At 43.5% G+C, this 16,813-nt stretch overlaps 1 protein-coding gene across 27 annotated transcripts in view; it reads left to right on the forward strand.

Moving 5' to 3' along the window:
• The window catches only part of MAP2 (microtubule associated protein 2), a 238,636-nt gene that overhangs the window by 175,269 nt on the left and 46,554 nt on the right, over window positions 1–16,813 (forward strand). For 18 of the 27 annotated variants that reach the window (XM_064452055.1, XM_064452060.1, XM_064452063.1 and 15 more), the window contains 2 exons: window positions 11,802–11,915; window positions 14,316–14,393. In XM_064452055.1, the coding sequence (XP_064308125.1) occupies window positions 11,802–11,915; window positions 14,316–14,393 (192 nt within the window). The remainder of the gene's footprint in view (window positions 1–11,801; window positions 11,916–14,315; window positions 14,394–16,813) is intronic. The other 9 variants (XM_064452061.1, XM_064452083.1, XM_064452068.1 and 6 more) reach the window with 2 other exon arrangements.

Here is a 16,813-nt window from a genome sequence, read left to right on the forward strand (position 1 = left end):
CCGCGTTGCCATGCCAACACGTCCCTGCGTGGAGTGAGATCTCTTTTTAAGCTCCACCGAGAGAAAGTATGTAGCCTGGGAGCTTATTTAGCATTCAGGAGTGCACAGCCTCTCTGTAACAGCTCTGAGCCAAAGGCTCTGAGTCTGACAAAGGAAAGGAAGATTTAATATTTTTTTTTCCTTTTCCTCTAGTGTTTGCTTCTCAAGGTTAAGGGAGACAGGGTAGATGGGGAGAGAGACTGGGAGCGCTTTGCAATGGGGACCTCACTCTGCTGTCCTCACAGAGGCACGACTTTCATGGAAATAAAAAGGAAATATTACTTTGGGGCATATTTACAGTACGTATTTATATGCAAATTTCTTGGTTCGACTAACCCTGATGAGCTACTCTGTATTAAAATTGGAAAGCAAAGGCAATCTGGGTTTTAATTTGAGCAAGGAACTCAAATGAAAGATTAGAAGGAAGCCAGGGACAAACCCCCGTCTTTGTCGTCTTTGCTGTTTTAGTCTGTGAGGTTATAATATAGGGAAGGAGATATCTCTTCCCATGCTATATTCATATGCCGAATAAGGAGAGTGAAACCAAACATGTACTGGGGTTTTGGTTTGGGTCTTTCCATTTTGTGGAGCTGCTACTGGTAGATTTACTGCTCACTTTAAATGAAATCCTTATAATAATCATTAATACAGGTTTGCTTGCCTTTGCCAGCTGAAGGGATGGAAATCAGCATAAAGTGGCTGGCATTAGCTGGGAGATGAGCGCTGATGATTCAGTGCCTGTCTCCACCAGCTGTGAAAAGGTTGATGTGGAAATTCAAAGGCAAGACTCAAAGCAAGAGGGGTGCGTGCTGGTTTTGGCTCTGTCATTTGTTCCTTGGGAGATGCTGAGCAAAACATTTACATGTTTCACAGACCGACTGCAGAGCGGAGTCAGTGGTGCTTGGAAAACCCATTCTGAGGTGATGGTTTAAAAATGAGGTCTTGGTTGTTTTGGGGGGTTTTGTTATTACTGAGGCATTCGTCATAACATGCAAAAAGTGCAAGAAACTCAAGGCGCCCCAGCTGTGGACATACATCATGTGAGTGAACCCTTCTCCTGCATGTGGAAAATACCTGGTCAAAACTTTAATACTTTTAGTTGCATGCAGCATATGGAAAATAACTGTGAGATATCATTATCTCCAAAGCAGGAAAACCTGTTAGCTGCTTCCCAGAGAGTCATTTTCCACTCAGGACTGAGTAGGTAGAATATTTCACAGAAATCAGTTTCACTTGGAGGCACTATATACTTTGGGAGGGGAAAATAAACCCCAGGTATTTCAATTATTTGTTCCTATTTCTTTCCTTGAGACTAATTCATAGTGATATGTGATCAGTTTGGTACAGCTCCCAGCCACCCATGTAGCCTATGGCACTTATGATAAAACTAATTTAGAGTCTGCTCCTCCGTCCATGCAGCCCGTGTATCTGGTGAACAGATACATTAATAAAAAAGAGCAGAAGTATCAGCTGCCAGTGCTGAGTAGATGTGGCAGTCTTGCTGACATACCCAAACTGTTTTGATCCATTGCATTGCCCCACACATGAGAGAAGGAAAAAGCTTCAGCTGTGACTATTGCTTTTTTCCCCAAATTCAGAGTATGTGCCAAATCCGGGGTAATGCAGCCTGCACAGGTTGCTGGTGAGCTGTAAAGGGAGCTAATCCTTAGCTGTTCCTGTCCATGAGTTGCTTTCTCTTTCCTTTCACTGTCATCCTTTCTCTCTATTTAAGAATATATTGTCATTCTAAACAATTGCTCTATCAGCTCTTCCTTTTTTGTCACTTATGTTGCCTCTGGTTTTTTTTTTTTTTTCCTTTCTTGTTCTCTCTATGTACTCCCAGCTTTGTCCCAGCCATCCAGAGTAGCTCCTCTGTGACCTTGAATTTCCACAGCCACTCCTCATTTTCTGTACGCTTGAGAGCCTTTGGATGCAGACCTCACCCGGTGACTGCAGCAACCCAAACCCTGGTCTCAGCTCTCCCCACAGCACCCAGATGATCCCCTTCACCGTGGCTGCAGAAGCTTGTGGGTGTTTAAAATGCCCAGAGAATACAGGTCTGTCAGAAGTGCAAGAGGTAGTTCGGAAGGTGGATGGAGGGCTTTTATGTGCATCTCTCATGTCTCCCTTCTGCAAGAGTAGATGCACATTTCTCTTTCCTAATCACTTGGCATGCTTAGGGGTGTGGGCCAGTAGTCTCCAAGGGTAGGGAGGCAGTGGATGGGAGCAGGCCGTGTGAGTGGTCAGGGATGAGTCCTGGTCCATGGCAGTGACCTGGCAGAGACAAGACTCACTTCCTCCGGGCCGGTGCCAGAGCAGAGGGGGAGAGATGGCAGAACTGCTGAGCAGGGCTGAGAACTGCTCTGAAAATCCACCCACATCATGACCTCTGCAGGACTTGGCTAATCTGTGTGTGACACGGGACCTGTTCTGCTCTGCCGGTCTGTGGGAACACTTACATGCTCATTTTTAAATGCACAACACGGTTCCTCACAGTCGGCAGGAGAAAGACATCTGGCTTGGTAGAGGTGCGGGGCGAGGCTGGGAAGCAGAGCTGGGAGCTCAGCTGTGCAGCTGTTGCTGCATTGCAGAGCTAGCTGGTTAAGCAGGGTTGGGCTGGTAGCATGTGAGCCTTAGGGTGAATGGGGCACAGTATTGCTGCATTTCATGTGTCACCATATCCCCTGACAGGATGAACTAAAATTCTGTTTCAATGACAGAATGATTTTCAGTCCTTCTGACCAGGCACAAGTAGAAATCCCACACAACATGTGCACAGGTTAATGTTAATTTTAAACTTAAATTCAGTAGAGTTCATGTAGCATACTTTGAACTCTTCTGTAAAAAGATCACAGGAGACACTGTAGAAAGTGTTTAAACTCAGCCCAAAAGGAGCTAAAAATGAACTTCAAGGGACGTGTCACCTGCTGTAGGTGGCTGAAGCTCCATTGACTTCTATGGGACGTTCTTCCATTTATATTAAGAGAGTTAGTTCTTAAAAGTCTGTTTATTTAAAATCTTAACATGTACTGAAGTTCAAAACAAATATTGATTTAAAAGTGAGTTACCTGTTACGTGTATTTACTCACACTCAAAAGATTAAGTATCCGGTTCCTTGTTTTGAAGCCAAAGTGATTTCTTCTGTGTGAGTCCTAGGGAGTCCATGTTTTAAAAAAGGTAGATACAGCTGCTTCATTGTGCAAGTGATTTTTTTAGCTGATACCAAGTCCAAGGAAAGGCAGCGGGACCTCACTGCATTGCCCTGGCTGAGGGTCTGGTGTTGTCTGCTTCAATATTGCATGTTAGTTGTAAATTGTGTTACCAACACATCACACAGAGCAGAACCGACTAGCTTTTCCCACCTCTGACTTGTCTGGGAAATGCTGACAGTAGTAAATATTTTGTTCCAAGCAGTAGTAGACTTAAGAAGATAGGACTTAGGGGGATGCACAGGGAACAAGTATTTGCAGTAATGAGGGCTCATTTTTAAAGCACTGCTTTATTGTTCCGACAATTGTATGACTCCTTTTTAATAGACTTTCATACTTCAGGGCGGGGGGGTGTGGAGACTGATCCCTTGGTATTTTGTTTTACAGCTGCTAGACAGCATGGCAGAGGCCTCTGCCTAAAGAACAGTGCACAGGGAGTGCTGGGGAGCCAGAGGAGAGGGCTCGCTGCAGACTTCTGAATTGCTCCTGGCTCCTAGCATGAGTTGCTTTGAATTTTGCCACTTGTGTGCCTTGAGATTTGTATGATCTGTCCAACTCTCTCGCTGAAGCAGGTGATCAGGAAAAATGCAGTCAGGGCAGTGGAGGTGAAGTACACATAGAAGGTGTGGAAGCAGTCCCAGGACAGGCAGCTCAAGCCCTGAGCCGCTGCTTTCCCAAACACTGCAGAGTAGCTGGGGCTGCACGGGAAAGCCACCCTCCTGCCTCCTCTTTGTACCAGAGCACCACCAGTCTGGCACAGCTCAGCTGCACATGAGACACCAGTTTTGCACCAGATTTACACTACTATAAAGCAGATACAGTAAGGGGCTGGATAACGGTGATTCAGATTTACAATCTGGAGTTTATGGAGAAGGTAGGAGGGGCTGTTGAATGCCTGAGGTACCTCAAAACACGGAGGCGTAAGCCATTTGCTGTGGGGCTCACCAGGGTGTGAAGCTGCTGTGCTGGGTATCCAGTTGTAGCTCCCCTGTACATGCTTTTCTCACATACTCACTGCAATACATCTTTCCCCCACAGTGGTCTGAATGTTCATACTGTTGGGGTTCAATGCATTAAACAATCAAAGCTCTTTCTTTCCCAAAATACAAGCCTTTTCTGACCTGTTCAGTTGGTTAGCTGGTAAATCCTGGTGATTAAATTAATCTGTCACTGTCCTTATTGATGCTACAGTAGCTTAAAGTCAACAAGTTTATTGGGAAAATGATACATGTCAGTTGTGTTGTGGTTTCATTTAATTTAAAAGCCGATGTTTCCATTATTTGCCTTCATATCTCCTGCCAATTACTGTTGATATTGCCAACATCCAGATCAAGGACCTACTTAGAGCAAAATATTTACACTCACGAAAGCCATTTGTGAGCAAATATTTGAATTCTGTAAAGCTATGTTACTGCTTTTTTCTTCAGTCGCAAGCGCTAATCTGTTGGTATTATTTGGGTTTTATATAACTTATTCATACTGCTTTGCTGCTGTGCATTTCTCTCTTAATCTGAGTGCAGGAGGCAGTACTTAGAGTTGTCACAATCTCAGTGACAGAGTCCAAGATGTTTGTTTTTTCTATCATAAATGTCACTGGGTGAAGCCCAGGTCTTTTTTTCCCCAGTGTTTCAGCAGTCTTGACAGAAACAAGAGTCATCCACCAGCTTCCAGGAGAGCTGAGCGTGAATTCAGGACCTGTCCTTAGGGGACTGGCTAATGCCTCTAAACAAATCGAATAGCGATTTGGTTTGTAGTCCTGCTGCACTCAGAATTGTGGGACCCGGGGGGACAAAAAATCCATAGGTCCTGTTTGCTTTTCAAATTGTCAAAGATAGCAAATAGCCACTTTGTATCTTTCCTTTCTGCAGGAATATATTTGGGGTATTTTGCCTCAGTAAGTAGCAGGGGTTGCTCAGTGCCTTTGTTGTTGACTCGTTTCCACTGTGCCAACAATTAGTGCTGGTTACCTTGGAAACTGCTCTGCACCCCACTGGGGATCGTGACAGCCACATTTTGACTGAAATTGCTTTGTTTTCCCAATCCTGCAAGCACACATGTAGCTAATCCTTTTGCAGTGCTCTGCCTGTATTCCTTCCCTAAAATGTAGCAAAATTAACGAAACATATTATTTTATCTTTTCCATCTGTTTGCATCTTTCTTTATCCCTGTTTTAGCCTCAGTGCTCCAGGAGCGTTAATTACCCTTTGCTTTAACCAAGCTCACTGTTAATTTTCTTGGTAGGTGTCTGAGGGATGACGTTGTGAATGCATGTGAAGTTTTGACATAATTTTCAATCTCCTCCTCCCCGTCCCTCCTTCCTATCATCCCTTCAGTTTTCTCCTGGAGCATTTGTTGTGCCGTGCAGTTCCAGCATGTTAAGCTTTGTTTATGCCTTAAATGAGTTCTGCTTTACAGAGACCAGATGGCATCTTCCATGGCTACAGCAAACTCAAGATCTGCTGCCACCATAGTGGTATCAGATAGAGTTGTTGCTAGAAAGAGCTGGGGGGTGATGCTGCTCCAGTCTGGGAAGGGTGTCCCGGTGAAGTTGTGGGGATGTAACATGCTTTTTAGGAGGAGCTGTCCCTGTTGCTGTGAAATGGGTGCTCAGGTGGGAAGAAGGGAATAGATAGGTGGGCTGAGCAAACTGGCTGAATGGCAGTAGTGAAACACAGGTGACTACAGTCAGGGAAGGAGAAGAGCTGGGGAGACAAACTCTGGTCTGACTGGGGCAACTCCGACCTGAGAAATCACTGACACTGTTATGTGAGCTGACTAGCTGGCTGTTCCCCGGGGAGAGCTGTACCAGCCCTGGTTCCTCTGCTGGCAGGATCCCTGTGGCAGTGCCAGGGCACGTACCTGCGAGGCAGGAAGATGCCGTGAGCCCTGCCCATAGGAAGTTTCACCTGTCAAAAACAATCCTTGGAATAATAATACAGCATTGCACAGAGGAGCAGGAGGGAGAGAAGAAGATTATAAAGGATACTGCTGCATGAGGGCTGTCAGAGGCAAATATCAGAGCCTGAGCAGTTTAACCTAGGAAGTGGTGTTCATAGCAAACTCAGCTCCTCAGCAGGTTGAGCCTGAGGTTATAGTAGATTGGAAGAGAAGGAGAAAAAGTGCCTGAGTCTGAAGGAAAACCATTAAAAAGGGCACAAAGGGAGCAGACACCACACATCACTGTGGAGATGCATCACAGATCTAATTCTTGCTCTTGCCATTAGTTGCCAATTATTTCTAACAGTTTTCTGGAAATATTTGGTGAAAGCTCAGATACCTTTTTTAAAGACTCTTGCCACTGTCCGTACATTTGTCTCTGGGGCTGGTAAACCTGTCCGTCGAAAACTTAATGGACTGGAAAGGTTTCCTGGGAAATGAAAATCATGGAGGTAATAGATTCTAGTGCCAGTGGAGAAATCTGCAGTCGATTGACAACCACAGCAGCATCAATAAGAAATGAAAGAGGGCTTTGAAATGGCATCTTGGCCTTGTACAGGATATGATCCCAGATATTTGGCACCGCTGAAGCCATGCTTTGGCATGTAACCTCACTTAAAGGCCCCTGGTTGAGTCTCTATCAGTGAAGGGAGGCTCTTTCAGGTGTCTGGAGGGAGTATCTGGATGATGGCTACTGCAGTTTAAACATTGGTGCCAGAGCAAGATGGGGTGGGGATTGAGCAGCTGTTGTGCCCTTGGGTGTGCTTATAAGGAGGGCAGCAGCTTTTGGAGCCACGGGGCCTTCTAAACCCAACCAAGAGGAAAGGCTGCGGCTCCCCATACCATCAGCAGCTGGTTCAGCATCCCCTGTACATTCCAGTACTCTGAAAGGGTTTGTGTCCCTGAGTTATCTGGGGGGCAGGGGGATTCCAGATGTCCTGATTTGGTATGCTGGGGGCTGGGGTTTGTGGAAGAATTGGGCTGACTTCCAAAACCAGGAGCAGAGAGTGCTTACTCATTTGAGTTTTAACTTTGGTGTAAATTAGAGTAGTGCCCAAGACAGGTGCCTGCCCTTTCAGCAGGGTAGAGTCCTCTGTCCCTGCCAGCGAGCAGCCATGACACCAGTAGCAACTGGGCAGACTTGACCTAACAGCCCCATCAGAGCTTAGACCGAAGTGACAACCTTTAATGGAGTGGCAGAATCACCGTCCCTGTGTGTTAGCCCCTGGCCTCTCGGCTCAGCCCGCTCGTTGTCATGGGGTTTTTGAAAGCTCGTGCTGAGGATCTTTCACAAAGTCTTCTCTCCGTTATGGACACCACATTCAAGGACCACCTGTACTTTTGGGTACCACATTCCCTGAAATAAAACTGGGAGACAGTCTGTGTCCTGGATCATGAGCAGCTGTGGCATCTTGGCAAAAAGGAGCAGCATTTTACTCCCTGCAAAATGCAAAGGAAAGCCATGTTGCTGTTCTTTCTTGTGCTGGAGTCTTATGTGAAGCCAAGGTCCTTGTTGCCCTAAAGAAACATATATTTGGTGTTACTCATCATTTGTTAGTGCCATTTTTGTGGCACCAAATAGAGTCAGAGAATGCCTACCTGCTTAAAGAGAGGGAAAATAAATCTTTACAAGCAAAACTCTCCCTAACGAATCCAGAGCTTTTAGGCTCTGAAGAATTTGCCTGGCATCCAGGCTGGCTAACGCTCCTTTTCCTTTTTTTGTTCTTTATCATTAGGCTTCCTTGAACTTTAACTGAACCATAAGGAAACTATGAAAAGTCTCAATAGCTGCCCTGTGAGGATTTGACTTACCCATTGGATCTGCTATTTTTAGTGTCCATTAGTACAAAAATGTCTGTCCTTTTGCAGCAGTCATGTATAGCAAAAGCACTGCTCTTCTGGCGAAGTGCCTGTGCCTCCTGTGTCACCCAAAATATCCATCAACAGAGTGTTCAGAAGTGAGCCTTTCTTGATTAAAAAAAACCAGCCAAACAAAAAGAAAAAAACCCCAGAGGCCATTTGTATTTTTATTTACTTATTTTACATAGCCTGAAATTGAAATTTCCATTTTTTCAGGAGGCAACTTTTCACCCCCAGCCATACCTCCCTGTGGAACATAATCTTTTTCCCAAGCAAATTAGATTGGGAAGAGAGCTGAGAGGGTAGGAACTGTCTTCCATCCTTGGAGAGCCCATTTGCACCCCAGAACCAGGCTGCATGTGAACAAATGTAAATTCTGTAACAAAGGAGACCCTTTTTAATAGGGATTTGTCTTACCTTGCTGGGAGGAGGTTTGCAGTAGCTTGGGTGATGGAGAGCAGGTGACCGAGTGGGTTTCCTTTGGATATGCTCCAGGGTACTAAATCTGGCATACATTTGCATATTCTATATCTGAAAAATTAATTGGAGCCTTTTCTTAAAAATTTAGTGTGAAAATTAGTTTTAAAAATTGATTCTCTGAACAGTCTTTCTAAATGAGTCTTGATTTGTTTATCTGAGCTAACAGTACAGGCTTGATGATGTTACTTTTGTTAGTAGTGTTGTGATTAGTAGGTTCATGGAAATTTTGAGAGAAGGGTCACACATAACATCTAGGCATAAAGTGGTGGTGGCAATTGGCATGGGGTCTTCTGGAGCCGTGGCACTCTGTGAAGCTCTGTGCCATTCTCCATGCTCACCAAAGCTGTCAGCGTGATACTCTTTCCTGTTCTGAAAGAGCAGAATCTGAACAGGAATTTGATACCAAGTATAAAAGGACACTTCATGGAAGAGCGATTTGTTTCCTACCCACATGTCCCATCCATGCGAGATGCTGCAGCATGCCAGCGGCGTGGCGTGGCATGGGAGAGGGCACCACGTGCCTGCAGGAAGAGGATGGGCCAAGCCACAGGTTCATTCTACCAGTTTTCTGTGATGTTGCTTGTGCTTTACAGTCTGCGTGTGCCCCACAACACCGGGAATTGTCAGGACCTGTAATGATTCCAGGGGACCACTTGTGTCCGGTCCACTGCCCTGCAACAGCAGCGCTACGTGACAGTCTGGGACTATCTGTGAGGTATCTGTTCCATGTTTCTCACAAGAGGAAGAAACCAAGAGATGCCAAGAAACACCCCCAGCATCCAGCAGACATGGAAGCAGGAGAAACTCAAAAAGCCCTGAAATGATGTGCAGACCCCTGAAAGGCAGCTAGGAAGATTGATGGGCTTTAAATCAATATCCCTGTTCTTTGGTCCATAGGACTAACCACATGCATGACTTGATTTATGGGGTTATGGTGCTCGATTCGATCTACTTAGCAATGGAGTTTCATCTCATACTAAGGGCATGGTGTTGAATAGAGGGACAGAGAACTAGAGCTGCCATTCACAGTATCCTGCGAATACAGGAATTTATATCATATGTAGTCCCTTCCATAAATGTATCGAGCTCCATCTCAAAACCAATTGAATTGTTTCCTGCTATGTGGAAGACGGACAGAACTTCACACCCCTGACAATAGGAAAGCAGCATCTTCAGATATCTAGTCCGAATTTATCCTTGGCAAGTTTATACTCATGTATTCCTGGGCTAACAGTTTTTAAATCAGTTTAATTTTTTTGTTGCTTGATAGTTGTTCTGACATATTCATCCCTCTACTCTTGCTATTGGCTGCAGCCAGTAATACTATTGCAGTCACTGCCCTCCTGGCGACCAGTCAGGAAGGAAGTTAATTGTAAGATATAAATACCAGCAATTATGAAAGTTCTTTGCCAGTGGGTGGGTATCTCATTACAGAGTTTGTGCAAAAGGCAGATTAATGTAGCACTTTGTTTTGAGACAAACATGACTGTGAAAGACAAGTAACACACGTCTACGCTTTTTGGGAGAAAAAATCAGCTTTTCTAAAGGACAAACAAAGAGGAATAACTTTACGTTAAAAGTGCAAACGTATTCTCTAGGAGTGCTAACTGTGAGAAGAAATCATCATTATTAATCTAATGGCCAGTGTCCCGTGTTAGGGTGTTTACTGTAAAGTTACATGTAGGGCATTGATTTAAATATACTTCTCCTTCCCAGCCGGTCCTTGCCTGAAGGACTCAGTAATGGGTGAGCAAAGAGCTTTTATTTCTGCACTCAGGATGGTGATTTATGAGGGCTCTGCAAGTGTCTCCTGGCAGGAGCAGGGTGTATTGCCATCTGCCATTGGAAACCTCTGTCTCCACAGGAAGGGTGGAGCAGCACTGAAATTCGTGCTCTATTTTCAGGTGTGTGCAGCTGGTGGGCCCACAGCGTGCAGCTTGTTGCCTTCCCTAGGGCTCAGCTCTGTGCCAGGTCCCAGCACCCTGCATTTGAAACAACTCTCAGCCAGCACTCAGAAATAGCTGGAGGGTGAAGGGGTTTATTTCCATTGAATTTGACTATGAGAGGGAGGAATATGTTAATTGCTGAGCAAGGGAGAATGGAGTAATACACAGATAAGAAAATGAAACCCTTTTTTCTCTGAATTCCTTTATAGATGGTTCTGCTGGACCAACCTTAAGTCCTTGATTTGCTAGATCAAAGGTGCCTGAACTGTCCTTAGGGCAGGAAACTGCTCTGGTTACTTCCACATGGAGTTGTATGCCTGATGACATTTCTCTGCACCTTTGAGTGGGTCTAGAGTCCAGATGAGAGACACATTCTCAGTTTGGAAGTATTTACTCCCTGAGTGGTCCCGCTGCCATCCTCCGCTCAGCAAAGCACCCGGTTCCTCAGCCCCTCTTGTGCGTGCCGCGCATTGAGGGCGGTGGGGAAGAGCAAAGCAGGGTCCTGTGGCACGCAGGTCTGTCAAGCATGCAGTGCCTCAGCCAGCTCCATGCAAGTCCTCCTTCCCTGCGCGGAGCACAGCGAGAGCGAGTGGCTGGGAGCCAAGCCTGTGTCCGAGACCAGAGCCTGAGAGCCCATCCCACCAAACAAGTGTTATCCTCTGCAGTCCCTCTGCATGATATTTAGACCTACTGTTTTAATAAGGCTTTGTGTTGCAGTCTTAAAAGGGGTGTGGAGGGTAAAGTATACTTTTTAATCATACAGAAACGTTATTTGGCCCTTCTTTTTCAAGTCCCTCATCAGCATAGATGTCTGTCTGGGAAGTGTCTTTAATGCATACTAACTGTGTGCTGATGAGGAGGAAATATCACCCAAAGTGCATGTAAGAATGCAGCTAACTCCATATATTAAATGTCAAGAAATCCCATTACTCAGCTGTCCGTTCTACCCCTGTGTGCAAAACAGTACCTGCAAAAAAAAATTTCTAGACATTTAATAAACGATCATCTTAAAATTTTGCAGTTTCTGCACATTGTCCCTAACAGAAAGAACATTTAATAATGATGCTTTGTGCATCTTACTGTGAAGGCTGGGGTCCTGGTTTTGTAAATACTCAGCATTTTCCACCGAGGTCTTTGGAATATCTGGTCCTTCTATTTTAGTTTTAATGATTTGCTTATATTTCAGGAAAAAAGTTTACCTTTTAAAATGGATTAAGTCAGCCTCCATTTTTTGTTGTTTAAGCTAATATTTGTAATTTTAAAACACCATCTCACTAGCATGCTTTTCTTTGTTGTTTTTTTTTTTTTTCTGAATTTGCTGATGCCACAGAAGAAGTGTCTGCGAGGATAGTGCAAGTAGTAACAGCTGAAGCTGTAGCAGTCCTGAAAGGTGAACAGGAAAAAGAAGCCCAACACAAAGATCAGCCTGGACCACTACCTTTAGGTAAAATGAGGCAAAGTATCCCTGTTTCTGCAGATGTTCTATGTATGTAATATTACAAAAAACAATTACAGCTGTGTATTCACAAAGGTTATGGTCATGGATAAACTGCAGCACCACTGGATAAATGCTGGAACCACGTAATAATAGCAGGATCCTTGTTGCCCCAGTTCTTCACAGCCCTGTGACTCATTCTGTGTTTGCTCTAACAGCAGTTTTTCACCTGGTTTCTGACCCCTGAGTGGCGCAACTGTGAATGTAATTGGTGGTAGTGGTTTTGTTGTCATTTTTGGTGGGACCCAGCAGGGCTTGGAGCCCCTTTGTGTTCAGCCATGTACAATGTCAGAGAGAAAGATTAATGTCTGAAGAGGCAAAGATTAGAGGAGAGGCATACAAAAAGAAAGTGGGGCTTTGCTGGTTGGGTGGTACCTACAAAAAGGTGAAGGAGGAGCACCTCAACAGGAAGCAGAGAGGAATGAGGCACACCGGGTGAGGGTGGGAGAGGGGTTAGCAGCCGGGCAGCGTGAGAGGAGGTTGTGGGAGAGGGAATTACATGTGGTAGAAGAAGCAAATGCCAGTGCTCCAAACTGGGAATGGTACCACTGCCACTGGGCCATGCTGTCGCCCCATCGTCCTGCTGGCACCTTTGTGAAGTGTGTCTCTGAAGTGCAAGTGTGTTTCTATATACATGTATATAAAAGTATGTATACAGTCATTCATACTTACAGTGCTCCCTTCCTGCCAGAAAACTTCCACAGTAGCCCAAAGCATGTACACCAAAAGCCAGAGAAAGGCCATACTCTGTCCTGTCCTGAGGCAGGGCAAGTCTTGCAAGCCTGCCCCAGGATAAGTTCTGCTGAGTGCACATATGTTGTGATCAAATCAAAATAGTGCCTTGTGGTATTTTCCCCACAGGCACTCTGCTTTGTTTGGTACAGTGGCTGGACCCTGCTTAGGAATGAATTAAAGTCAACGAGTAATTTAGAATATTTGCTGAAAATTTGGTTCCCAAGGTCTTTTGCTTCATTGAACTACTTTTGAACTGCAGCAGGGAGATGCGTTGCTTGGTAATTCCCTTCTTTATAGAGAATCAATTTTACATGGAAGACCCCAGTTCTGCAAAACACTTCATACATATTTAAGCACAGATTGCTTCACTGGGGCCTGGACGAGGCAAAATGGATCGTAGAATGTCCTGAGTTGGAAGGAACCCACAAGAATCATCGAGTCCAGCTCCTGACTCTGCATAGGTTTCATCTAGTCAGATAAGACATTTTTAAAATATTTTGAGAAGTATGTCTTCAGTTAGCAACTGTTGGTGTTACAGTTCCTGTAGTCAGTGACTGTTAAATAAGTGTGGGTAGAATTGCACTGTGATGAATATATAAATGCTCTGTCCCCGGACAGCACATATTAAGGACAAGTCACACAAGGGTCTCTTCCAAACCACACAGAAATCAATAGGAGGAGGCCTGGCAAGTTCTGCTCGGGCTTTGAAAGTGGCCTTTCTGTGCTTGGGAAGAAGCCCTGAATCAGAAACTGAGATCTGCCTGTTGAGAGGTGCTGTTTATAAGACAGATCTGTTAAAACAGATTTCTTACTTTTTTCTTTTTTTTTTAAACTTCAGTTAAACCCCAGTAGTGGATCTGTATAGAAAAATATTCTCAGTGTGATTGGTATGAAATCAAATGCAGAGGTTATGCTGAGTTCATTTAAGAAGCAGTCTGTTTAGGGTTTCATCATACTTGAAATGAAATAATTGAAAGAACATCATCTGGTTTCAGCATCTAGTCTCATGACTGAATCTAAAAACCTGGTCTAACTGCATCTAAGATTTCACTGAGCCTTGCTCAGGTGAATCACTATGAAGTCATGGCTGACATAAGTTCCCCATGCTGATGTCTTTTGTATTTAGACAAGCAATATTTGCATCCATTCTGTGATTAGTTTTGAACTCAGCGGGGAAAAAGAGAAAAAGTGTGCAGAATGTTTTTTGTTCATGCAGTTGAGGTAAATTGAAGAGATTGGATGCCAGTTTCTGATAGTCAGTGTGAATTTATAAAATCTCTCATGCTCAGATGCTTTATTGTTGTTGCCTTGGGTGACAGAAGGTTTGCTAAGTGGCAATACTGGTTTAAAAGATAATTTTGTACTTGATTTTTGTATTGTACTTTATGACCAGAATTTTTAAAATAATTCATACCATCTGAAAAAAAAATAATCCTTTTATTATAACTTTAAAAATCCATGCATTCTGAAAGGGTCTATCTAAAAACCCACTAGGCATAAGTCCTCATCGAATAATTCTCTCACCTGGGTGAAACAGGCTAACTGCAGCTTGTATGAAGCATCAGTCTCCTGGGATTTAATTGCTGTATCTCATTTTCACTGTTCGATTCCTAGCAGTCGAAGAGTCAGCCAACCTGCCTCCTTCCCCGCCTCCATCACCAGCTTCTGAGCAGACGGGAGCTCTGGAGGAAGGTAAGGGTCTCATGGACGTTGCAGTGCACAGCTGTCAGCAGAGGGATGAGACATGAGAATCTAAAGGATGAGGGAATCAGAAAATGGAGACACTTTCTGCAGCTTCATGTGAAAAAGATAAGGCATTCCCCAGCAATAACTCCCCATCTGCAAACCAACTGCAGTGCATGGATGAGGTAGACACATACGTACAGAGGTAACTGACAGCGTATGATAAGTACATCCATGTTAAAGAAAAAAAGATGGTGATGCTCACCTTTTTATCTGTTTTATGCAATATGAGCCAAGATGTCTGCTGTCCCGATGTGGTTACCAAAACTATGGTTCAGTATGGGTCATCTTTATTTTCTTCAGATTTGTTTGGCTGTTTTTTTTAAATTACCATTAGCTTTGGTTTTGGAATCTTAAATGCATGAAAGCAAGGAGATTCAGAGTTGGATCACTTCTTTGGTCTTTGACATGTAATTCATGCTTCAATGCCTATGTGTATTGAGGGTTCTGTACACACAGTGCAGGAGTCAAATTCCAGTCTCAAAAAGCAAATTCCTACTCTGTTCTGCACAACGAACGTTCAATTTCAGTAGCCCATGATCACTATGTTTTCCTCCTGCTAAAATCCCCTCCAGCAAAGAACTTAATCGTTGGCTTAATTTTAAGCACAGGCCTAAATCCTAGTGAAGTTGTCACAATGGTAAGCATGTGTATTGGTGCTTTGTTCAACAGAAGACGACTGCTGCATCAAGTCCGTCAGTACAGGGAGACAGCAATATGTTAAAACTGAGCCATACTATGTGACTATGAGGGAGAAATTTGGGTTCTGAATCTCCAGGAGACTGTCAGTTGTATTCTGCCCTGTCAATAGCAGTTTTATGTCTCCATTTATTTCTTTCTTGGATTTTCTTTTAGCATTTTTTCTTTCTTTTTGTTAAATAAGTGCATGAAAATAATTTCTTATCATCTGCTTGAACAAACTTTGTTGGTATTTTAACACAGACCCTCTTAATTTTGCAAGTGGATGGTTCCTGTTTCATGTGCTAACGCAGTCTGACTCTCAGTTTATCAGGACATTGCAATTAGGCATGTTCCATCTTGCGGTCATTTTTGAGATAATGCAATTACAGGCTGTGTTAACAACAACATTTGTCAGTCTACTGTACTGGAAATATCTACTGGATGCAGTTAGTAACCAATATAAAAAAATCTGATTGATTATTGTGGATTTTTTTAAAATAACATAATAGGCACATTGTTTGTTTAAAAAAATAGTACCACAGCTCCTGGACTTGTCACCCACAGGTAATGGCAATCAAAACTACTCACTGAAAAGGAAGCTAGTAGGGCATTAGCAAAGGCTTTTAGAATTCTTACCAGGGTTTTACCACTATTTTTTAATATGTAGTTCACTTGTCTAGTTCAGCATATGCTTTTTGATTTTTCACATCACAATAAAGGGCTTGGTTTTTTGCTTCAGGCCAATGTCAAGGTTCTTACATCATGCATCCTTAGCTGAGGATTAGCTTTGCATACTGTTTCTATCAGCAGTGTTATTTACATGTATTTTAGGATTTTAGAAAGTACTCATATTGATTAATTGACGGGAGCTTAGAGATTGCCCTAAGCAAATGGAAACCATTTTGCTAGTTGTATTAACACAAGAAGGTGGCAAAACACTATACAACTCAAGGTTATTATGAACTACCAGACTGTGCTGCTCCCAGCTGTGCATATGACTCAGCAAGTCACTTAACATCACTGTTTTTCTCTTTCCTTGCATGTAGAATTGAGTTAACATAATAGCACTTACTTACCTACCCCACAGGGGTATTTGCAAGGACTGAAAGGTCAGTGTTTGGGAGACATTTTGATGATTTACGCAATGCCACAGTTTTTAAAAAACATTCAAATAATTTGCTTTAACCTTAGTCAAAAGAGTTTTTTCCATGACAAGATTTTCATTCAACTCTTCATTTTTCAGAGCAGATCCTGAAAGTATAGGTTTGTAAGGGAAGTATGGACAGAAATGGTGTGCTGAGTCATTAATGCTCTCTGCTGGAAGCTTCTTGTTTATGTCCGGATCTGAAACAGGAACTCACAGTAGAGTTGGTTGATGAACAGAAGTAACTTCTAGAAAAAAAATTTACCAGAAGTATGTTATATTGCTTTTTCCCAAAATATCACTGTTGTCAATTCAATGTAGTTAATGGTAGTAAAAATCTTGTGTCTGCTCTGTGTTAGAAGATGTGGTCCTTATTTCCTGTGGGTGAGTTGAGCTTTTGCTGACCTGAGTGAGCCAGACCTGTCATTTTTGTTCAGGCAAAGCTCCCATTCAGAAGAGTTTGCCTCAGTAGGGTTTGACCCACTTTTACTGTACTTCAGTTTCCTATACCATCTGGCTATCCATCCTCATGCACCTCTCATCC

This window comes from Phalacrocorax carbo, chromosome 5 (assembly GCF_963921805.1).
Source record: "Phalacrocorax carbo chromosome 5, bPhaCar2.1, whole genome shotgun sequence".
Taxonomy (NCBI): domain Eukaryota; kingdom Metazoa; phylum Chordata; class Aves; order Suliformes; family Phalacrocoracidae; genus Phalacrocorax; species Phalacrocorax carbo.